The sequence below is a fragment of the Rhipicephalus sanguineus genome, chromosome 10 (assembly GCF_013339695.2).
Source record: "Rhipicephalus sanguineus isolate Rsan-2018 chromosome 10, BIME_Rsan_1.4, whole genome shotgun sequence".
In the NCBI taxonomy this organism is placed as follows: Eukaryota; Metazoa; Arthropoda; class Arachnida; order Ixodida; family Ixodidae; genus Rhipicephalus; species Rhipicephalus sanguineus.
In genome coordinates this window covers 10793310-10817609 of record NC_051185.1, presented here as the reverse complement: position 1 = coordinate 10817609, position 24300 = coordinate 10793310, and the positions used below count along the sequence as shown (strand labels likewise).

Genomic DNA, 24300 nt, shown 5'->3' with positions numbered 1-24300 from the left:
CATGATGTGTTTTTCTGTGTTTCTTTGTTTCTTACGCAATCGTGCAGTTTTTTTTTGTCGCTCATCGCGCCACGATACCCGCGCAAGCAAATTGTTTGTTGCTGCAGCAACGGGTTGCGGCGCACTGCGTTGTGAGGCCGCTATTGTTTTATTTTGTTGTTGCTGTTGTTGGGCGCAAGGCCACGGAACAACTACCGAAGGGTGCGCGGAGAGTGGATCGCGTTTCTTTTTTGCGCACGCAGCAGCAGCAGCGGCAGCAGTTCATACATGCAGAGCTCACATGTGCTGCTACTCGTTGCCGGTGTTGTTTCAGCGGGTCGTGAGCAGCTCCGAGCGCTTGTGAAAAGGCGGTGGTACAGTATATTATAGGCACTATAGCGGTGGTCTGCGTCTGTGCAGCGTCGTTGCTTTGGCACACGTGATTTTTTTCTGCGGTCGCAAGCGTTGCCGTCAAACCGATGAGACGTAGGCATGCCGTCCGAACCACGCTGTCAACCTAGCACGACCAATTCCCGCAACGCGGCTTACGAGGAGTATCTGCGCAACCTCCGAAACTGGGAGACCAGCATCAAGATGAAAGACGCCCAACTTCGCTCGTTGAAGTCCAAGCTCCAGCCGGCCACGGTAGTGCGGCATTCTTGTATCTGTTGTGCGCCAGTCGGTGTGGTTTTGTTGTGTGCCGCCGCGTACTACGTGACGGCGTGCTTTGCCCGAGCACGTTGTGTCTGTGCGATGGCATTTCCATGGCCTGTCATCGTTGATTACCTCTCCAATGAGCTCTCATGATCCCATCAATTCTCTTTGACTTTGCTACGTAATGGTAAAAGTTGAAAGCCTTCGATATTCATTAAGAAAACGAAGTACAGCCTCAACTAATTGTGGAGTCCCGCCCCAGTATGGATATTCGTTTATTGTTTGGTCGCGCGAAAGTATAAATGCACGCTGACCTTGCAACTTGTCAGTGCGCACTTGTTTGTTTTCCCAATTAAGATTCTTCCAAATTTATTCTTCAAGCAAATTGTCAGATGTAGAAGACTGTTAGATGTGCTGCCCACGTACGTTTGCTAAAACATTTTCGGAGCTGCTGACCCATTTTTCAATTAATACTTCAGGGCCGAAATAATACTCTCTTCAATGTTCATTGCGGGCGTTGATAATGCTCTAGGTGAAGGTGGCGGAGTCTGTGTAAACCAGATTAATTCATCAGTTCCAACCTAACAGGTTTTTCCTTTTTCTTTCTAATCATATTTATGGTCACAACTGGAAATAGGGACACCAAGCCCAGTAAAATGTTCTTTTCGCATTCTTTTGTGCTTTTTCAATGATACAAACAACATTTTGCCTAGGTTATCACTGAGACTGGACAGTCGAGAGCGGCATATGGCAAAAAAAAAAAAAAGGAATGTCAAGCGAATGGAATTGTTACATTACACCTACCTAATTAAATTGAGGCTATATTGTAATCCAGGATATTAATCCATTTCGCAGCTCGTTTCGCAGTAATTTTGGTGCCTGTGTCGGCGGTGGCAGTGTTGGTTGTGAGCGAAAAATCGGCGTTGTCCATGAGTGAAAATTTGAGATATACGCAAATAAATAAATAATAAAAATGTTCAGTCCAAGTGAGAATCGAACCCACGCCTTCTGCGTGACAAGCAGGTGTTCCACCACGAAGCCACACCAGTGCTTGAAACTGCTTCGTTAAAAAACGTAAGAATGTCATGTAGTGGGGGAAGTCTCCTTAACACATGTAATATTGCGTGGCAGAATCATAGAATCGTACGAATTGCACGAGCTGCCCACCATTACAAAGTGTGCAGATGTGCAGGGCGTTTAATGGGCACGTAGTGGGTATTTCGCCAATTTGCAAAAGGGAGAACTATGGCTTAGTGGGCACTTTGCATCCGTACTTGCAGCGTGCATTCTAGGATAGTTTAAAACGGCCAATGTTACGCACACAAATGTTCCTTTGCTTGCAGCACGGTTGAAGGAGATGCGCACGGGGCCCAATTACGCTATTGCGTTCTACTCTTGAAGGCAAAACTCAAGCGTCCTCGAAGTTATTTATCAAGAAAATATAAATACAAATTATGTACTAGAGTGGTTAATAATAAGTTATATTAAGAGCAAGCTGCACTACATCTAAATATCATATAATCAAGTTAAGCCGTTAAAAAATGGACTAATAGTGTCGGCATGGTGCATCTGTTGTGTGATGCTGGCGAGAGTTGTGTTACGGTGTGATGTGCATGCACACAGAGGCAGGTCGTGGGCCATATGTGTTTTGTCGATCTACATTTGTGTCTAAACATTCAGCGACTAGATCATTACCAGAAGCGTGGATGTTAACATTGACTGGTACTGTGTAGACACCAAAATTGTGCGATAAACTGACTACAGTATGAGCTTTGCGTGCTTGCAAGAAATTCTGTGGTGAATATTGACAGTTCAGTAGTCTATCACATTAGGGTCAGACTTAAGATCGAACATCCATTTGCTGTCCAGTTATAGTTGTGTGTAGTTGTTGAAGCAAGAACGCTTTCAAATGTTTTTTTTCCTGGTACTTGAGTGGTACCAAAGAAAATGGCACTTGACTGTTATACACTGCTGCCAATTTTTCGCAAGTAAAATAATTGAGAGTTCACATTCCTGTCAACTCGATGAGCATGTCTTAACTATGTTTTCTATATTATTTTCTATATTTGTATTTTTGTTTTTGCTGTGCTGTCTTGTTTTGCTATGCACACTTGGCACAAAAGTATGGGCTTGAATGTAGAAATAGAGCTTCACATTGTGAAGTGGCCTGCTAGTTTGAATTTAACTGTTACTGGATGTATTCAAACACAAGTGTTGCTCTATCCAGGAGCCCATGCCCGTGAAGAGGCCCGCGTCATCGGAAAATGAAAATACACCATGTCCAGAGAATGAAGTGTCGAGAGGCTCAGAATCCATGGTTGCATTAGAAACCTTGATAAACGTATGTACACAAACTTATGACCTTACATCACTATTACCAACATTGTCCTCTTGCTTACGTTTACGTCTTTATCCCTAGGATGAAAGCACGTCTGAAACCAGTGGTAGCGAAGATGAGCAGTTTCAGGCTGAATGGAAGCGTCAGCGTGCACTTATTGAGAAGGAAAAGGTCAGTGTTTGACGCCCGTGCACTTGGCACATCTCTCGAAGTGCATCTTCCTTTCTTTATTCAATACTGCAGACCTTATACAGGTCCAAGCAGGGTGAGGGCAAAAACAAGAAACAAACAAAGCCAACATAAACATAATTAATACATTAAGAGGGTATCGACTTGAGCTTGTTGGCATGGCTTCATCATGGTCCTGTCTGTCTTTCTAGTCCCGTGTGCTCGCGCTGTTTCCGGTGATGATAATTAAAATTAATACAGTTTGAAACAGTCACAGTGTGACGGAAGGCAACAGAGAATTATTCCAGTCAGTTACAGTTCGAGGGAAAAAAGACAATTTGAATAAATCTGTTCGTGTAAAATATGGTGTCATTGAATTAGGATGATGGTGGCGAGTATGTCTTGATGTTGAAGATGAAAGATAGGGTGAAGGGTTAATTGCTAGTTTCCGATTCCAAAGAAGGTAAAGAAATTGTAAACGTGTGGTTTTCCTTCTTAGTGCAAGGCATAGAATGCTGTTAGCCTGCATTAGTTCAGTGGATGAGTCATACGGAAAAAGTTTTGAATAAATAAACTTTACAGCTTTTCTTTGTACATTCTTGAGATGGGTAATGTTGATTTTAGTGAAGGGATCCCAAACAACGCATGCATATTTAAGTTTTGGCTTAATTAGTGTATTGTAAGCAAGTAATTTTGCAGCTTAAGGCAAATTTTTGAGCTTATGTCTTAAAACGTATAATTTGCAGAACAAATATTATCTGTATGTGTATTCCACGATAAAGTATTAGAAAGAGTGTCACCTAAGTACTTGTATAGGGTTTCTTCATGCAGTGGTAATGAGCATAGCTTGTATGTAAAAAGAAAGGAGAGCTTTTCGGCGAGGGAAACGAAGATAGATGGTTTTATCAGCATTAAGCTTCATGTCCCATGTGTTACACCATTCGGAAATGTTATCAAGAGCAGAGTTAAGGTGGTACTGATCGTTAGTTGAAGTGATTTCATGAAACAGCATGCAGTCATCTGCAAATAATCTAATTTGACTGCTAGGATCAATTACAGTAACTATATCGTTAACGTACAGCAAAAACAACAGTGGTCCTAATACACTCCCTTGAGGGACCCCGGAGCCAACCAGAAGATAGCCAGACTGCCGCTCGTTAAATGCTACACACTGGGATCGATTTGTCAAATCGCTCCTAATCCATGAGGTCAAAATTTCCGGAAGTTCAATCTGTCTGAGTTTTAGGATTAGTTTGTCATGTGGAACTCTATCAAAGGCTTTGCTAAAGTCAAGAAATATTGCATCAATTTGACTGTTTTTATCAAAACATGAAGCGAGTGAATGAATAACTGTAACTAATTGTGTAACTGTTGAGTAGCCTTTCCTAAACCCATGTTGGTAATTAGAGAGGACTGAATGTTCATATAAAAATTCGTTTATTTGATTGGCTATAATGTGTTCGATTAGTTTACAACATGATGATGTAAGTGATAAGATTGGAAGCTTGAGCGAGTTGGTATGCATTCATCTTGGTTGGTACAGCGCACACGAAACGACGACAAAGTATGAGAAAACACAGGACAGGCGCTGACTCGCAACTAAAGTTTATTGGGAAAAACATGCATATATATAGGTGATGTGCAACATAACAAACAAAACAATGCCAAAAAACACCAAAAGCGAAAAATCCAAACAAGTCCCAAGCAAGGAAAAGCAAAAAAAGACAGGTATCATACTCTGCAGGTGCTGCAAAGGTACAAAAATTGTGCGTCACTCAGCGAAATCAATGGCATGCTAACACACTTATCTCCTTTTCTTCTAATGTGGAAGGCCTCGATCACTTCCCTTGCTACCTGTTCTTTATGATGTGATAAAATCATTGTGTCACTGAAGAAGGCTGCGCAGCCGCATTCGTGGCAATGAGCGGCGAGAGTAAACGGCTTTGTTTCTGTCAATGATTGTTCGTGTTCACGAAGACGAACGTTAACGCATCTTCCGTTTTGGCCAATGTAAGTTTTGCCGCATGATAATGATATTTGGTACACTATAGGCCTCCTTGCAATCTGTATAGTGGTAGGTGTGGTTAATTGCACAGTTGCCAGGAACACTTTCCCTGCCTTTCCTCTGCTCATCAGTGCTTTTCTGTACCTTTGCGCAAATGGACACAAGCTTATGAGGAGATGAAAAAACCACGTCAATGCCATATCTTTCGGCCACGTTTTTTAAACCGTGTGCCACTCGGTGAGTGTACGGTATGGCCCCGTACTTTTTTACTCTGGCGGTCTGCTCATCATTTCCAGGGTGTGTTCCATTTGTTTTTAGGTGTTTGCGCATCTTGTCGCACGCTTGGGCATTGACATGTTCCGGAAAACCCGCTTGCTTAAGTCTAACAACCTGTTCATCAAAGCTTAGTTGCAATCTATCCTGACAGGATTTCTGCAATGCAGCACGAACACAAGAAAAGGCTATACCCTGCTTTATTATTTTTGAATGATTTGATGTGAAGTTCAGAAGTGGCTTCAGTGAACGAGGATGGTAGCGCCAACAAACATAAACTTTAGTTGCGAGTCAGCGCCTGTCCTGCGTTTTCTTATACTTCTTCATCGTTTCGCGTGCGCTGTATCAACCAAGATGTAAGTGGTATGGGACGATAATTTTCTAATAAAGACCGATTACCTTTTTTGTGTACAGGCATGACTCTGGCTACCCTCCAGTCATCCGGTAGTTTACCATGAAGTAAAGAATTGTGATGAATAATAACAAGAAACTTTGCAATAGACTCGGCATATCGCTTCAGGAACATGTTGGGAAGGTTGTCAGAACCACATGAAGATTTCGTTTTTAAGTTTAATAGCATGGAAACCATGCCAGGTTAAGAAACAAATTTACATCAGAGGGATGAAATACTGTGTCAATAGGTGGACAAATACCAGACTTAGAATACACGATAATTTAAACTTTTTTAGCGCGCACAAAAGACAAGGACAAGCAAGAGACACACGAGCGCTAACTCTCAACTGTTTATTTTTTCAAAGGAACGATACATATAAATACCCAAAAACCAGCATAGAGCATGTGCGGCACAAGTCATGTGACACACTGTCAGAAGGGCTAAAAAGAATTAAAAAAAACCAACTCTTTATCTGTTAGAGCCACCGAAGGGTGACTGATGCATTTCTCTGCACACCTATTGATATAAAATGCTTCCGTAACTTCCCGTGTTAGTTTTTCTTTATCTGCAAACAAGATATCTGTATCATGAAAAACGGGTTCACAATGGCATGATTTACAATGATCAGACAAGTGTGAAAATGTTTCTTTCCCTAGTGAGTTAGCATGCTCTTTAAGCCGTGTGTTGATACAGCGGCCAGTCTGTCCTATGTACATACTTCCACAGGTTAAAGGTATCCGATATACCACCCCTTTTCGGCATTTTGTTAACTTCGATTCCTCCTTTAAGCCACAGCTGCATTTATTTCCCCCCACTCTGAACTTTTTTGCACGGCCTGGCACAAATGTTGCGCCTTAATGGGGGCGCTGAAAACAACTTCAATTCCATATCTTCCGCCAACTTTTTTAACCCGTGAGAAAATTTATGAACGTATGGCAAAACCGCACAGTGCCTTTTATCTTCACTGAAGCGTTTCCTTGAAGGTGATGCCTGCACACCCTTCACTATCCTTATAACTTTATCAACAGCTCTGTTGATAGCCTGCTCCGGGAAGCCTACGGAGGATAGCCGTGCAACTTGTTTTGAAAAACTCTTTCATTGCATGATAGCAAGACTTCACCATGGCCCCTCGAAGGCAAGACACTGCTATTCCATTTTTTACAATCTTCGAATGCCCCGACTTGTACTGGAGCAGGGGCTTTTCCGATCTAGGGCTGTACATCCAGCACATGTGGCTAGGCAAAATTCTTAGTGAAAGTTCTAAAAACTGCAGTTGTTTGTCTTTTGCTAACTCATGGGTGAACTTGAGTCCCAGGCTGTATCAACACACGGCTTAAAGAGCATGCTAACTCACTAGGGAAAGAAACATTTTCACACTTGTCTGATCATTGTAAATCATGCCATTGTGAACCCGTTTTTCATGATACAGATATCTTGTTTGCAGATAAAGACAAACTAACACGGGAAGTTACGGAAGCATTTTATATCAATAGGTGTGCAGAGAAATGCATCAGTCACCCTTCGGTGGCTCTAACAGATAAACAAGTTGGTTTTTTTAAATTCTTTTTAGCCCTTCTGACAGTGTGTCACATGACTTGCGCCGCACATGCTCTATGCTGGTTTTTGGGTATTTATATGTATCGTTCCTTTGAAAAAATAAACAGTTGAGAGTTAGCGCTCGTGTGTCTCTTGCTTGTCCTTGTCTTTTGTGCGCGCTAAAAAAGTTTAAATTATGGATCCATACCAACTTGCCCAGTTATCTGTCTTACTGCATTAGAATACACGCTCTGAAAATATTCATTGAAATGACATGCAATGTCACCAGAAGCAGTAACAATAGAACCATTAATAGAAATTTGAGACACTGGCTTCTTTTTTTTTTTGCTTATATAACTCCACAACTTTTTCGGATCTTCTAAAAATAAAGTTTGGCAGCACTGTATTGAAATAGTGTTCTTTCGAAGAGCGTACCACACGTGCAAGGTTTTCTGTTAGTTCCTTTAGATTACCGTTAGGCATGCGAGTACACTGAAAATACACCATGTCCAGAGAATGAAGTGTCGAGAGGCACAGAATCTATGGTTGCGTTAGAAACCTTGGATCCAGACGACTCATACCTTTGTAGCAGACGGCTCATACCTTTTTACATGCTGTGTTCTCACCAATAAGTTTGCACTTAAGCGACGGAAACCTTGAAGATCTCTTCACTCGCTTCAGCGTCAGCGTTTTCTTATGCCAGCGTTTTGTTGAGTTACATCAGAGTGGATGCTAAAGAAGTTAGCTGCTAGCTTTATCTCGTATAATATTCCAATTTGTTCATGTCGCATTCATTGCTTCGCCCTTGCGGGGAAACTGAATATTTATAAAAGCATGTGCCTATGTCTCTGTATTGACAACTAAACACGACACATGTTTAGAGTAGGTTCAAGACGGAGCCAATGCTTAACAAAAGGATTAGTCGTTGCCATAGCTAAGACAAGTCTCCTTGTTGAAATAATGGTTTTAGCTTGAGACATCCCTCGTTCGAACACTGTCAATCACTGTACGAAAACTGTTTCATAATCATTTTGCCTTGCATTTGTACATTTCTTTTACTGAGTGATGCATCAGAAGAGGGGTGGTGATAACAATGACTTAGGAGATGTTGGTACCACCTAAGAAGCATGGCCAGTCGACACCGAATGAATGAAAAATGTTAAGCAGAAAAAATGTCGTCACTTAAGCTACACATATACCTTTAGCTTAGAGTTTCTAGTATTAAGTACTCAGCCCAGTCAGCTGCCCTCACCATAAGGTGTTGTGCTGCAGAGTGATGAAAAAACGGATCGGTGCAGGTGTTCATAAGTAGCACATAACACTGATAAGGTAGCATCAAAAATGAAAACACTCTAGGACATGAATTAGATGTTTGGATTTTGAAAACAAGCAGTGAACCTGTGGCTTTTGTCATTGCGTAAGAGGAGAACTTATGAACGTAAGATGTTTCAACCAATTCAGAGCTCGTCCATCAGTTAGACGTGATAACCAATCTTTTCTTGCAGGTGTAAAACGCAGCATGATACCCTGAAAATTAGAGTGCTTCATTGGGCCCGTCTTGCTTGTGCAGGGCAACAGACTCTTCAAAGATGGCCGCTACGATGAAGCGATTGAAAGCTATGGCATAGGCATTGAATGTGACCCCCAGAATCCGGTGCTCTATGCCAATCGGGCAATGGCCTTTTTGCGCAAAAACATGTGAGTTGCTCGCTTATTTCAGCAGTTTGACACGTTTAAAGGGCACTAAAAAGAAATAGCTAGATCAATTTAGAATCAGAGATATCACCTGATAGGAAAAAGTATAGGGAGCATAAATAAGAAAATGCATGACAGTTAATGGCTACAACAAAAAGGAAGGGAAAGGGATCTTTTAGGCAAGGAAGGGAGATGAAGAATTCCGGTACAATAAAATGCAATATTTTATTAAAGGAGACATGGCATACTGGCCCATTGCATCTTTTATTCCTTAAACTCATTGTGTATTCCTAAATCACCTCTATTGAACGATGAATGAACAAGTCTCATTGTGCAAAACTTCATTTTACGAAATGTTTGCACTACTAGTTATGGCAAATGCACTGTTCACTTTGCAGCCATCTCCATTTGTGACAACAAAAGTTCAGAAAGCTCATAGATTTAAAGGGGCCCTGCAACACTTTTCCAAGTAGTCATGGAACGGCTTCACTAAAGGAGCTTATTGCCTCACGGGGCGAGCACCGCAAAACCTTTTAGAATCCGTCCTGTACGAGCCCAGTTACAAAGATTTGTTGCACACTAATTGCTTTTGCTCTTCTTTAGCCCTGACGAAAGCACTGGAAGCTAAGCCGGGGGGGGGGGGGGGGGGTGGCACGGGGGAAGAAGGTACGTCATGCGTGCCCTCTGATCTTGAGCAAACTTTCTTTTTTTTATTCGAATGCGTGGCGTATCAGTGTGATTACGCGTGTGGTCAAGTGGCAGCCTCTCCCTGTGGCCGCAGTAACTACTGAGCACACCATGTTCAAATCAGCCAATGGTGTGGAAACTGCCTGTGACACTATCATTTTTTGTCGAGAGCAGAGGAAGCGCTTTTTGGCTTACTTTGCGAACTTATTGTAAATCCCAGGCCACATGCTGCACTATAATGTTTGACTCGCGTGTTCTCGGGAGCCTCGATTGCCGATCGGCAGCATTTCCTGAACATGCCGAAAAAGTGTTGCAGGGCCCCTTTAAAGGGGTACTGACACAAAAATTTTCATTTGTCGTTTTTTTGTGTGAAATGAAGGGCCAAGCCCTCAAAGCCTAGAAGATGTACTGCGAAGCGTGAGTGCACTCTGAAAAAGTTATTAGAGAATGTTTTTAAGAGCTAGTTTTGGTTCCTACTGTACCCTGACCTCACAACACGGTATGAGCTTCTCGCCACGTGCTCGTGCAAGATATCGTGACGTTTCCATGGTGCGGATTGGTGACGCACAAGTGGCTATTTTGAATGTTTTGGTGACGCACAAGTGACCATCTTGGAAGTTTTGGCACTTGGCGTCATCACAACTAGCCAGACTGCTGTATGAAGTCACCAGAATTAGTACGGTAGCCTGACGTCAAGCTAGTGTCGATGTCGGTAGGTGCGTCATGGGAAAATTGACTTTAATACCAAAATAAAATATCTTATAAGCATTTGCTAAGTTTCACACTTGCTCAGAGCTGTCTCTTTATACAGGAGATTTGTATGGCAGAGTAAACTGACTTTCGAAAAATGGTGTCGGTACCCCTTTAACCGTGAATTGAAAAACTTTTTTTTTATATGATACTTGTGTGTCACGATGTAGTGCCTAAATCGTTTTTCTCCTAATTCTTTGCATTTGGGATACTACACATGTTTGCTATGCTCTCTTTCTTCTTTATATATTTGCATGCTTTTGTTTTATCATAATACAGCAATTGCCAATAGTATATTGATGTGCATATATATATTTGTTTATCCATACTTGCATGTCACCATACTTAGTATCTTGCAACTACACTTGTGTGTCAATACGATACCAACTGGTTAATAGCATAGCGCGGGAAGACACACAGACAAAGAAGAGGTACGAGATGAACACAAGCGCTAACTTTCAACAACAGTGCTACTAGCCAGTTCACGATGAACCAACAAGCCCATATTGGTACCCTAATACGATACCAATTTAATCTTTATTGTAAGACCTCCTCCTGTCGATTTCAACCTGTAATATAATTTATAGTTTAATAAAAATGGATTGATTTTAAGTTACCCACAAGCTTTCCTTGTGTTTTCTCTGAACAGGCTCGGCGCTGCTGAAGAAGACTGCAGTCGGGCCCTGGAGTGGGACCCGAAATACGTCAAGGCGTACCACAGGCGAGGTCTGGCTCGGCAAGGCCTCTCTAAGAAGGCGCTTGCCGCAGAGGACTTCCGCACGGTGCTCTCTCTCGAGCCAAACAACAGGGAAGCGAGGCAACACCTGACTAAACTAGAGAAGGTAGAAAAATGGCAACTCAGTTAATAAATGCTGCAGCACAAATTACGAATACAGTAAGGGATAAACAAAAATGACAGGACAAAATTTTGACTACCGGTGGGCACAGATCAGCAAAAAATGTGGAGCTCACTCAGACTAACTCATGAAACATATCTTGCCCTTAGGGCTCACTCGGACTCAGACTCGCCAAAATTTTCCTCAACTGGACTCACTCGGACTCAAACTCGGCAAATTACAACTTATTTGGACTCACAGCTTGACCTGAGCCTGAGTGAGCCGACTCATGAGTCCATTAGCGTATAATTAGCTTTTCCTACCATGGTGGCAATGTTCTTTAACACCACATTCTTGCATAATCTGTGTTCTACTTGGGGCCTTTTGATCTCGTACCTTCAAATAAGTTATCAGAGGTTGCAATTCAGTAAGGACATTTTTGTTGAAAGAGATGACTTACACGAGATATTTTTATGAAGAACTTCCCGTGAAAGAGTTTGCAAGGGAAGGTCAAGGCCCTTCCTTTCCTCACCCGCTTCTGCAACTCACATGTCTGATCAATAAATATAGAGCTGAAGTATGAACGGTAGCATGTTGATGTATGTGTGAGTATAAGTGAGTATAAATGTGAGCTGACATAAGGCTGATAGTGATGCTGAAGTTGAGTAGCTAGTACCATAGGTCGGCAGAAAATGTGGAGTTCACTCAGACTCACTCATTAAATATATTGTTATATGCCCTTAGGGCTCGCTCAGACTCTGACTCACTATAATTTTTCTCAACCGGGCTCACTCGTACTCAAACTCACCTAAACATTGCTCGCCCTGAGTCACTTAGACTCAGGCTCAAGGTTCAATCTGAGTCTTAGTCAGTCGACTTATGAGTGAGTTTGCCGACCTATGCCAGCGGGTGTTTTATGAACGGAACAAGCATTTCTGTACAGGGGCCAAGCATTCTCCCATGCATGCTCACCGTAATGAAATGCCATAACGTCACTACACCCTGAAACACACTGGTATAAGGTAGTCACTACTTCACAGTCGGCTACATAACTTGTAACGCTGCAGTAAATACAGCGAAGCTACACTTGCGGCATGTTTGTCCATCAGCAGTTCTTCAACTAGGCATTATTGTAATTATGTTCATGAAGAGTCCGTAGTGGGCATGACCATGTGGCACGCACATGTGATGCACGATTGCATGCCCTTGTATGTGCAAGCTTGGATGGGTGGTCAAATAATAATAAAGTATAATAATAAATGCAGCTGGAGACTTCTAGCATATTGATGAATACATGGGAGTGGACATGTATTTCTTAATCAACAGTTAACCGCAGGAATTGTCAACAAGAATTATTGCACCTTAATAACTGGGGCACTCTTGTTTAAAGGCTAGTGTTGGTCTCCCGTTGTAGTAAGAGATGAAGATTAGGCTCACGTGTAATTGCCAGTGATTAGTTTTCCGTTGCAAATCTTTCTTTACTGGTCACTGTCTTCCTCAGGAACTAAAGAGCGGAAGTGGTGACGCGGTCACACCGAAGCCTTCCTCGCTTGCTCACTCTTCGAATGCCAAAGAACCAGCAGCTCAAGTTGAAAAGACAGCGAAGAGGGGCTCTGCCACTGAAAAGGCGTCCCTGCCCGTCAGAGCAGTGACTGCAGTTAAAGTGGAGCCCCTGAGCACACCTAGAAACAGGAGAGCAACAGAAGTGAGTGGTTTGTGAATACTAAGGGTGTGCGAATATTCGAAATTTCGAATATTTTTCGAATAGTGTTTGCTATTCGATTCGATTCGCACTGAAATTTTACTATTCGAACTATTCGAACTTCCCAAAGACAAATGCAGTCAACGTCCGGTTGAAAGTGACCCCTTCAGATTTTCAATATGCTTCACCTCATTACACTCTCGTATTGCGGCAAAGCTGCCTTTCAAGCTCCGTTACGGTCGAACTTAGCCAAGGGACAAAGTCGGGTTGGAAGTGGTCCCTAGATTTTCAATATGCTTCACCTCATCACCCCCCGTATTGCGGCAAAGCTGCCTTTCAAGCTCCGTTACGGTCGAGCTTAGCCAAGAGACAAAGTCGGGTTGGAAGTGGTCCCTAGATTTTCAGTATGCTTCACCTCATCACCCCCCGTATTGCGGCAAAGCTGCCTTTCAAGCTCCGTTACGGTCGAACTGAGGCAAGAGACAGTCAACGTCTGATTAAAAGTGGTCCCTAGATTTTTAATATGCTTCACCTCTTCACACCTCCGTATTGCGGCAAAGCTGCCTTTCAAGGTCCGTTACGGTTGAACTTAGCCAAGAGACAGTCAACGTCCGTTTGAAAGTGGTCCCTAGATTTTCAATATGCTTCACCTCATCACACCCCGGTATTGCGGCAAAGCTGCCTTTCAAGCTCCGCTATGGTCGCTAATGTATTAACTCAAGAAAACGCTGGTTCCAATATGGAGATGAAAGATGTGGCAGAGTTGGGGGCTCAATTAATGCTGTTTTGGACCTGAAATTTTGGCAGGAAGTCCGAAAAGTCGGACGCCGAAGCTTTTTAGCATCCAAAATTTCAGATGTTCTTATATATCGACGTCTACGAGGCAGATTTGGAACTCCGGACTTGAAGGGAGCACACCCTTGTCTGCCACATCACTTGGCCTTCCACAGAAGTTGAAAGAGAAGGAGTGGCTGAGGAAATGGCATCTCTGCCTATCACGTGTAAAGTGTTGTCACCAACACTTTGGTTGCACCAAATCATGTACATAACTACAATTCGGCCTCTACATTGCCTCATTCTTGATAAGAAAGACAACTATGAAATATGACCCCACCAGCGCTTCATCAACCTAGCGAAAAGAAACACTTTCATGTTGCTATCTCACAAGAACATACTTGGGGATTCTCTGCAACTTTTTCTGTAATTTCACTTCGAATTATTCGAAAAATGTTTGAGAAATATTCAAAAATTATTCGAAATTATTCGATTCGATTCGCACTCAATCTTTATTATTCGAATTCGCTTCGCACCCAAAATTTTGCTATTCGCACAGCTCTAGTGAATACTATTGCTGTTTGGCATGCTGGCCTGCATTTGAATGACAGCCTAAGGGCTGTCATTCAAATTTTTCGTAGAGCAACACCCTGTGCTTGCCAACCTTGATGATTTTAAAGGCGCCCTGCAATACTTTTCCAAGTAATCGTCTAATGGCTTCATTAAAAGAGCTTATCGCCTCACGAATTGGCTGCTGCAAAAATTTTTCGGATGTGTCAAGCACGAGCAGAGTTACAGGGATTCGCCGCGAGCTTTCAGCGCTTTCTCTCTCCTCTAGTACCAGCGAGCGTGCTGAAAGCTACGCAGGGATGGGGGGTTACAAGGGGGCAAGAAGGTGCGTCTCTTTGTCAATGCGAGTCATGACCTTGAACACTTTCTTTTCATTTTTTTTTGTACGGGCAGCTTACTTTCTGTGTGATGGCGAACGAGCGCACGCGCATGTGGCGGCATCCCGCGGCGGCCACAGTAACTATGCAGCTCACAATGCTCAAATCAGCCAGTGGCCGTGGACTTTGGGTATATGGCGCAGTAATTTGGGTCAGTGGCATCATTTATGGAGAGAAGAGAGAGCGATTTCTAGCTGACTATGAGAATTAATTGTAAATTCCAGATCGCGTGCTTTGCTATAATGTTTAGCTCGCGTGTTCTCGGGAGCCTTAACTACCGATCGGCAGCATTTTCTGACCATGCTTAAAAAATGTTGCAGGGCCCCTTTAAGAAGTGTGGTTCATTAGGCTGATTGGTCACACATTTGTAAATGGAAAAAGCAGCGCAAAAGGAGACGAAGCACGTACGAAGGAACGCGCATAATGCTAAGCAAAGAAGAGTTAAATTATCTCGCATCTGCCTAATGATTCTGCGTATTGGAACTGTACAACTGTAATCTTTTGATAGCCTCTGTAACCTTTGTAATCGATTGACAGCTTCTGCCCATGTGTCATGACGAAGGCTTGAAATTTCACGTGCTGTTGGTTTCCTGCCAATTTTCCTATATATTGCGTCGAAACAATTAAACCCTCAGTTGTTCATCAGCATTGATCCTGTGTGTTCCATCGCTTGTGCTTCATCTACTTTTGTGCTGTTTTTCCCATTTACTATTGATGATCTTCTTGCAAAGTGACCAGTTTTCTGACCTTGCTCTTAATTGTAATATCAATACCAATAACTTTGCGATTTTTTATTTACATGTAGTTCAAGGCAAATCTAATTTGGGAAGAATACAATTACAGTGTAATTTTTTTTGTTGCCCAGTCATAAAGCATCGAAACATTGGATCATTCTCGTAACTGCTGCAATTCCTACACAAAAGTACAGCCAAAATAAAAGTTCTCATTGCACTCGTGTCAAATGAGCAGCATTATTGTCTTCATGACCTTACTTCTAGATGATGTCAGCAGATTTTGTTGCGACATTCTGCTTTCAGTAACACAAGGCTTGCCTTTAGGGACCAGTCTCATCAGTTAAACAATAAGCTTATTGTAACCTATCTGCAGCCGGCCATTTTTTTAACTTGAACACGCGAGGCGAGCGTTGGCCGCTGAGTCAATAAGCGCCATATGACAGAGTGCAGTGGCGAAATGAACAAGAATACGCGCATGCGTGCAGTGAACAGTCCGGTGCAGTTTTCCTCTGCCAGGCTGTTATGTGAATTGGACCCAACCCCACCTGCTTTTTTGTCCTTGCTTTTTTGTGCTGATTTGGCTTGCACTGGCAGATCTTTTACAGCGAAAGCTGTTATGAGATCACAACAAGGGCCGTTTTTGGCACCGTAGTTGTGCGCCGCCGCCGCCGGTGTCCATAACCACTATCGCTCGAACTAAGAAAAAAAACCCGAAATAAGAAAAAATATCCGGGATGGAACGAGGTTCGAACAGGGGCTGCGTGGGAGCCCAGTATTCTACTTCAGAGCCATGCCGGTGCTTGAAATTGCGTTGCAAAAAGACCCTATACAGGCTTCATGTCGGGAAGGAACCACATTAACATATGTAATGTAGTGTGGTCGAAGAGTAAAATAACAACGAGGCGAACACACAAACGCGAATTCTGTAACCGGGCGTCACACAATGCGAATTGTGCAACGAGCGGGTTGTTGAATGCTCCCAACCCATTACAAAGAGCTCTGCCATAATTCTTCGTCATCAGCCACAGCATCCACAAAGTGCACATAATGCCTCACAGGTGTTTAGCAGGTGCCACAGTTCTCCGCACAATGACGAAAAATTGCATAGCGGCTGCTTCCCTACTTCCCAAAAATTATGATTTATAGCGTAGTCGGTTCCTCGCAAGTGCACTTCTATTGGTTGCCAAGGAAGCCCATAAGGCTCCCATGATCCATTTCCTCAGGGTCTCAGTACTGTTAATTCCCGCTTTCTCTCTCTCTTTTTCTCACGTTAACGTATGTTATAAAGCGTGGCGGCAGAGTTAAATAACGACCGAGCGTCACAAAACGCGAATTACGTAACCAGCGGGTGGTTTAAAGTATCCAACCCATTACAAAGAGCTCTGCCATAATTCTTCATCGTCATCAGCCACAGCATCAACAAAGTGCACATAATGCCTCAAGGGTGTTTAGCGGGTACCACGGTTCTCCGCAGAATGACGAAAAATTGCATAGTGGCTGCTTCCCTACCTCACAAAAATTATGATGTTTTGTAGCGTAGTGGGTTCCTCGCAAGTGCACTTCTATTGGTTGCCAAGGAAGCCCATAAGGCTCCCATGATCTATTTCCTCAGGGTCTGAAGAAAGCTAATTCTCTCTTTCTCTCTCTCTCTTTCTCACGTTAACGTATGTTATAAAGCGCGGTGGGAGAGTTAAATAACGACCGGGCGTCACAAAATGCGAATTACGTAACTAGTGGGTCGTTTAAAACTCCCAAACCATTACAAAGGGCTCAGCCATAATTCTTCATCGTCATCAACCGTCGCATCAACAAAGTGCACATAATGCCTCACAGAATGACGAATAATGTCTTGGTGGATGCTTCCCAACTTCACAAAAATTATTTGTGGCGTAGTGGGTATGTTCCTAGTGTACTTGTATTAGTAACCACAAGAGAGTTTATAACCGGCTCTAGAAATGCCGCTCTTCCAGCTTTCGCTGTGACTGTGCTGCGCTTTTGGCGCAGCCCTGGCGTTTTTTTTTTTTTTTTTTGCTTTGGAAAAGTGCTGTGTGAACCACAGGAAATAGAAAATAAAATGCTGATAAGCATGTAGTATAATCAGCGGGTTTATATCAACCCATCCATCGCACGCGTGACCACTTGACCTTTTCTGTATAACTTGATGGCAGCATTCAGAAAAGGAAAAAAAAGGATGACGATAATGGTGCTCAAAAGAAGCAGGGGTGGTGTGCCGTTTCCGGAACGACAGCTGCATAAGAGTGGTCATAGCGCGCACGCACATATTCTCGTTCATTTCGCCACTGTGCTCTGTTATACAGCGCTTATTGACTCGGCAGTCGAAACTCGCGTGTTCATGTTAAAAAGATGGGCGGCTGTACTTTCCAAGCGTGATCCTCTATTGTTGGAATGCCATGTTGCCTTGAAGTATACATCAGTCTTCTGATAATAGCGTCATGTCCTTTCCTGTCTGCAGAAACCGCTGAAGAGGGTGCCCATCCGTGATGTGCCAGGTGGAACACCTTTAAAAGAAGAGTGGGTGGCAACAAAAAAAACACACGAGCCAGAGCTCCCACCACCCGCACCGACTTCGTACCAGTTTCAGGTTGACTGGAGGCAGCTCACACCATTTCCTGAGCTGCGCTACAAATACCTCAAGGTGCAGTCTTGCTGTTGAGCCCATAGTTACAACACTTGCTATGTCTGTCTCGGTTTTCCTTTTGTCATGTGATGCTTTGAAGCTATAGCAAATACAGTGTACAGTGTCTCAAGCGTTGCGGGAAGATACTGTTATATTTCACTGGAACATCTGGTTGTTTTTTCCACAGCAAATGGACCCAAGAAAATTGGGAACATTTTTTCAAGAGTCAATGGAGACTGAACTGTTCTGTGACATCTTGTGCATCCTGGAGAACCAGTTTGTGAGGTGTGTAAGGGCCACTGGCTGGAACAATATCTTTGATTATCTGTGTGTGTGGACATTGCTAGAGCTACAAAGTGTTCTCAAAGGGGCCCTGGACACTTTTTGAATGTGGTCGGATCATGCTGCTGATTGGTAGTCAAGGCTCCTGCAAACATTGAGCCAAATATTACAGCACTGCATGTGGCAGGGAATTTACAGTTACGTTTCAAAGATGGCTAAAAATCGCTCGCTCTTCTCTTTGCAAATTACATCATTGACGAACCTAACTATGTCAACAGAGGGAAGGGCATGACCACTGGCTGAATTGAGCATTCTTGTGCTGAATAGTTACCGTGGTCGCCATGTGCCAGTGCCACACTTTATAGTGTGCTAGAACTACACAGTAGCAACACTAGCATGCTCGTGATCACACCAATAGGGAGCCGACACGTTCAAAGAAAAAAAAGAAAGCACTCAAGGTCCTGACACTCGCTGACATAGCTTCTTGCGTCTTTGTCATGTCTCCCTGTGTAGTTTCACCACGCTCGTTAGGATAAAAGGACAAAAAAAAAAGCACTTCAAGCCTGCAACGAATCTCAGTAACTCCACTTATATGTGAGGGATTCAAGAATTTTTTTGCGGCAATTGATTCCTGAGGTAGTAAACTCCAATAGTGAGGTCATTCGATGATTACGTGGAAAAATTTTGCTGGGCCCCTTTAAACTTTGCATTAGAGAGCCACGTCATATTTCAAAGAGCGTCAATGTATCTACTGATGTATTTTCAAAGTTGATGCAACTTTCACACATGTCTCCCACATGTAAAAGAATGACACTTTGCAGGTAGTATTTGGAAACATTTAGGAGACATTTCAATTAACTTTGTCTCAGAAGTGCTAGACTTGGTTTCCGCATTATTGCGGTTTTGTTTAGGCAAGCTCTTCAAATTATATATGGTTCAAGGAGAGAGTTATGTTTGATAACAATGACACAGTTTTTAGATGCGAAAGCATCTTATGCTTGGGGCAGTGTCCGTTCTGTCGCATCCACACCCATACTGCGCATGCGCGAACTCTCCCCCCTCTCCTCGCGCTCACGCGAGGAGGTGGAGGAGGTGGCGTGAGCGCTGCCTGCGCTTCGTTTCTCCTCTCCCGTTTCTCTCTCCGCCACAGCTGTGCGCTCGTATATAATGTGGCGCGCGCTCGCTCCCGTTGCACTCTCCTTCGCAATGGCACTATGGACGCTCGCAAAGCTGAACGTAAACGGCAACGCCGGCAAGCGAATCTCGAAGCTGCGAAAGCCCGCGTTCGCTATGCTTTCGTCATTCTCTCTCTGTGCAACGGTGTGCGAATCGCCATGAACAACGTCAACGTTTGGGCTAGTTGCAGCGGCAGCGCCACCGCCGCGGAGCAGAGGAAGGCTCGGGAAGCCGAACGTAAACATCAGCGTTGGCAAGCGGTAATTCAAACGCCTCGACAACCACCGTCTCATAATTCACGGAAGCTTGATGCGCACCTCCCGCGATGCTTTTGCATCCCACCATGGTTGCCCGTAGGGGGAGATGATGTGCAATTTTTTATGTTTATGTCATCCACCATTCCTTCTTCTATCACTGTTAACCACGTATGTTTCAATACACATAACTGTTCCTTTAGAGGTTGCCTCTCTGCCATTTTTACAAGCAGTTGGAGTGCCAAATAAAGCTAGCTAACATTGAAAAATAAACTTCATTAGCACATTTGATATGTCTTGTCTGCCTGATAGTGACTGCTCACATGAATGATTTTCACTGGCTTGAAGGGAAAATCATTCACTTCAATTAACAACGACAGTCAACGACATCATGCGGGGTGTAGTCCCCATGATGTTGGAACACTGTGACATTTTATTTATTAACAGAGAATGTTTAATGTTTAAAAATATCCAGTTGGCTATAAATGAAGGTGCTCAGGTGTACATGCAAAGAAGGGTGATGTCTCGAATAACCACAATATAGGAGTCCAAAAAAAAGTCACAGTTTCACCGCAAGGGCGAGGCAATGAATGGGATAGCAACAAAATTGTAGTGTTATACGGAGTGAGGCTGGCAGCTACCTGTTTTGTATCCGATCTCGCGTAACTACGATACTCTGGTGTAAGAGAATATGGCTGCTCCAGAGAGAGATCCTCTCTGCATAGTCACTTTTGCGTTGAGAGCGCAGCACGTAGAAGGGTATACGAGCCGCCCGCTGTGGTGGCTTTCGAGATAGCGCGCGCGCCAGTGATCGCGACCGCGCCCTTAGATTCAAAGTTCAAAGTGGCTTCTCGCACGACAATCCCCCCCGCCCCCCAGCTCGCGTCTTTTCATGGTCGTTAAAGACGGGTGGGGCGTTTCCTGTCCGCTTTGAGGGCAGGCCTCCCGAGCGGGGTGATGTTATCGCACGCACCCTCCAAGCGACGGAAACGGGCCGACTCGCTTGATCTCTGCTTCGGCCACGTTCGTCGCCCCCGCTCGCGCACTTTTACCCGCAGTAGAACATAATGCGCGGGGGGATCTTATCAATTTGGACTTCATACCAGAAGGACATGACGGCGACCGCAAAAACTTGTCGAGGGTGTCCATGTAATTGCTATTGCAGTAAAGCATGAGTCACATACACACAAGCGCTAAGGAAAGCAGCTGCAGCCTTAAAGAAGACAAGTCCGCTTGTCGAAACGTCGGCTCCAGCACACAAACCCTGTTTACGAACTTTTCATCACAATATAGGGTGCATCATTGCAAACACAGTATTCAACATTCGACTTGAATGTCAAGCTGGTCTATTTGTTTCAGCACATTAGACTCAGATATATACAGTGGTACTTCGGTAATGTGTTCTTTGAGGTTAAAAAAACGTTGATTGATTCTGGAAAATGTATGACCTTAAGCATTTAAAAGCAGGACTTAACTTTGTCGAGGAAACATGTTGTGATCGTTTTTTTTCTCCTTTTCCTTCCTTCGTTTCAGGGATGGTGTAGATATCTACCCAATCTTGAGCAGCCTGCCGAAAGTGGGCCGTTTCTCAACATTAGTCATGTTCCTTGGAAGTGAAGACAAGAAGCGTAAGTTGTGATAAGGATATATCTATATGCACATTCTGACTTGCATGAAAGGAGAATTATAAAAATTTTATTTGAACTTTCATTAAACAGTCATGGTCTTGTTGAGCCACAGGTAACAGCTTTTCACTTTGATTATGAATCACTTCTTTTTCCCACTGATACTAGATTGAAATATGCACTGGTGTTCGACTATGCCAATGAGTGTGTGAGGTGTCCACTGTATGTGGGTGTGCTTGTCACCTATGGAAGTGAAAGTGGGCATAACAAAACTTGCACATCAGTGCTTGAGCTGCTGTAAAATATAAGCAAGCTTTGATTAAATAAAGAGAAATCTGTGGAAGCTTTTTCTAGATCATATATTCTTGTTACAGGGCAAAGTATTGGCAAGTGAAGGTTATAGTCTCCAGCCTCAGTTGAATCTTGTACACTTAGACCTCATTATAACAAGTGGCATTTGACACAAAAAATAACATTGCTATATCCGAAAATTCGTTATAAGCGTATATTCGAACCACTGTATCTACTACCAAGGCTACTTTTCATTTACTTCGTTGTAACCGATAATTCGTTATATTTGTGTTCGCTATACAGTAGACTCATTAAACGGAACCTGAAGGGACCAGGAAAATATGTTCCGTTTAACAAGAGTTTCGTTTACTGAGAGATGAACTGGGTTAAAACATTCAGGTATGAAACCAATAATACTAAAGGCAAAAGTTGTTCCATTTAAGCAGCAATTCCATTTAACAGATTTCCGTTTACTGAGAGTCCACTGTATTAATGTTTGAGTGTAACTCCTCGTAATACCTCCTTAATTAACTTCACAAACTGTGTGTGGGCATTCCTCTTCTCTTTTACTGCACATGTTAATTTTATGTGAAGTGCCCCTGTACATGCTTTGCTTTGATGAAGCAACGTCCTTTTGCAATCGTACCTCAATTATAGCAAAGTACAAATTAGATACATATAAAATTTCTCTTGGCAGTGTCAGCATGTACATGACAAATATGTGTTTTTAGCAGTTGTTTCTTGTTGAAATAGTTATGGCATTCACATGTAAGATGATTGGAAATTGTCACACAGCTTTCTATAGCACTACATGATAAAGAGGAGGAGGAATGCACGTTTATCGTGTGAAACTGTGGGAAAGTGTTCTTTGGACAAGGTTGGTGGCTCTCTCAGTCCAGAAGGCCGTTGGCTAATGCTGTAGCCTAATCCGCCACACTTTGTTGATTACCTCACACTACATCGTAAAGAACTTTTGTTTTTAGACATTGGTGTGGGATGACAGACACACCCTTTTATCTTGGCAACCACAGTCGGGTTGTTGATGTTCATGATACTCCTGGCTACTTTATTGGTTTTTTTTTCTCTGCACTTGTACATACGTACGTAATCTTCGACTGCATTTCTGTGTTTTTCTGAAATAAACCTTCAGTGGTAAGTTAGTGCTCGTGGTGCTTTTCTTTTTAATTGCATCTGTTATAGTGCCACGATTTGCATCTTAAATCAATAACAACTTGCTGAGTACTTTTTGCGAAATATCCAGTGTGCACATGACAGATAAGGACGTGAGAAAAGAAGACAAACTCGCGCTTGTTTGTCTTCTTTCCTCACGTCCTTGTCTGTCGTGTGCGTGCTGGATATTTCCCAAAACGTATTCATATCAACTCGCCCAGCTTTCTATACTTTTACATTACATTGCTCAGTACCATCGTACCATTGCACGAACTGGAAGCTTACGATGTTGATTTGTCTTCATAACAAGACGTTCTGTTTCCTACATTTCAGGGCTTGCGAGGCTGCTTGCCGTTGCCTCAAAAGTAGATCCGGGTCTCGCAGACAGCTATGGATTGTGATGGGAGAGGTAGAGAGTTGTCATGTCACTATAAAAGCACAGATCACACTCATTGCTGCCATGAGTCACTGTAAAAGCTTCATGCAAGTTTTTTTTTGCACTGTAAAAAGAATGCAAGCACTTCACCACAACATTGTTGCACATTCTTCACTCACTGCCTTGTAGACAGTCGGTGATTTAAATAAACGTGTTTGAAAGATTGCATACCTACAGGGCTCATTAACATGTCCGTGGGCTTTGAAAGTGTTGCTTGCTCTTTCTAGTGTGGCGTTGCACTCACATGTGTACAAAGAATAGCACTGATAATGCGCAGGCTACTACAAAAGTAGTAGTTATTGGGTGTGGAATTTACACAAAAAGGCTGAATTCCATATCTTGGACACACAGTCTTGAAATAAAAGTTTGTCTGTAGTAGTCTACAGTTGACCTCGATGTAATGAAGTCAGCATAAAGTTTGGTTGAGTATGCTTTATTCTATAGTGGAGTATTCTACCGCTATAATAAAGCTGAAAAATTTGGTATCCAGCTTGGTATCAGTTATAGCAAAGCAAATTTTTATTTGCAGGTGCCTCAGAATTCACGCTCCAATAACACACTTGTCATAAAGCCACCGATCAATTTTTTCAAGTGCTCCTTTTTCCTAATTTGCCTGCAGCTCAAGCACCTAGCTAGTATTTCATGCATCGCACAACGTTTCAGGAAGGAGCTCCACGCTCGATGCCATGAACACGGCATGTATGAAAAAATAGCCATCACAAACTGATATGAAATTGAATAACTTGTGATGAAATGACACCAGTTAGGCTTAGAAGCTGGTTGGTGATAACACATTGCAAAACGCTTGCCGTTTTGATACTTGTAGATATTGTGTGCGAGATTATATGCGCAGGCTAGACTGACAGTCGTAATAGCAGAGTATGGATCCACGTACGGTTCTTTTTTATTGAAGTATAGCTGCTGCTAGGAATAGATGAGGCAAGCTAATGTTTCTG

At 43.0% G+C, this 24300-nt stretch overlaps 1 protein-coding gene across 2 annotated transcripts; it reads left to right on the top strand.

Moving 5' to 3' along the window:
• Positions 1-126: 126 nt before the first annotated feature.
• Positions 127-23512, top strand: LOC119407019 (RNA polymerase II-associated protein 3). Of its 2 annotated transcripts, XM_049419836.1 has the most exons (11): positions 127-339; positions 370-624; positions 2861-2974; positions 3053-3142; positions 8918-9045; positions 11129-11321; positions 12817-13020; positions 17946-18128; positions 18298-18395; positions 21356-21450; positions 23242-23512. In XM_049419836.1, exons 2-11 carry the CDS (start codon positions 472-474, stop codon positions 23307-23309), a joined length of 1326 nt encoding a protein of 441 aa, XP_049275793.1. In that variant the 5' UTR covers positions 127-339; positions 370-471; the 3' UTR covers positions 23310-23512. The 2 variants fall into 2 exon arrangements, with proteins under 2 accessions (XP_049275793.1, XP_037529769.1); XM_037673841.1 differs by having other exon boundaries at positions 127-624.
• The last annotated feature ends 788 nt before the right edge of the window (positions 23513-24300 follow it).

Bases quoted from the DNA above. Each gene is read 5' to 3' on its own strand.
- LOC119407019 (XM_049419836.1), top strand. From the start codon at position 472: ATGCCGTCCGAACCACGCTGTCAACCTAGCACGACCAATTCCCGCAAC. The intron at 18,396-21,355 runs GTGTGTAAGGGC...CCTTCGTTTCAG, and splicing joins CTGGAGAACCAGTTTGTGAG to GGATGGTGTAGATATCTACC. The intron at 21,451-23,241 runs GTAAGTTGTGAT...CCTACATTTCAG, and splicing joins TGGAAGTGAAGACAAGAAGC to GGCTTGCGAGGCTGCTTGCC.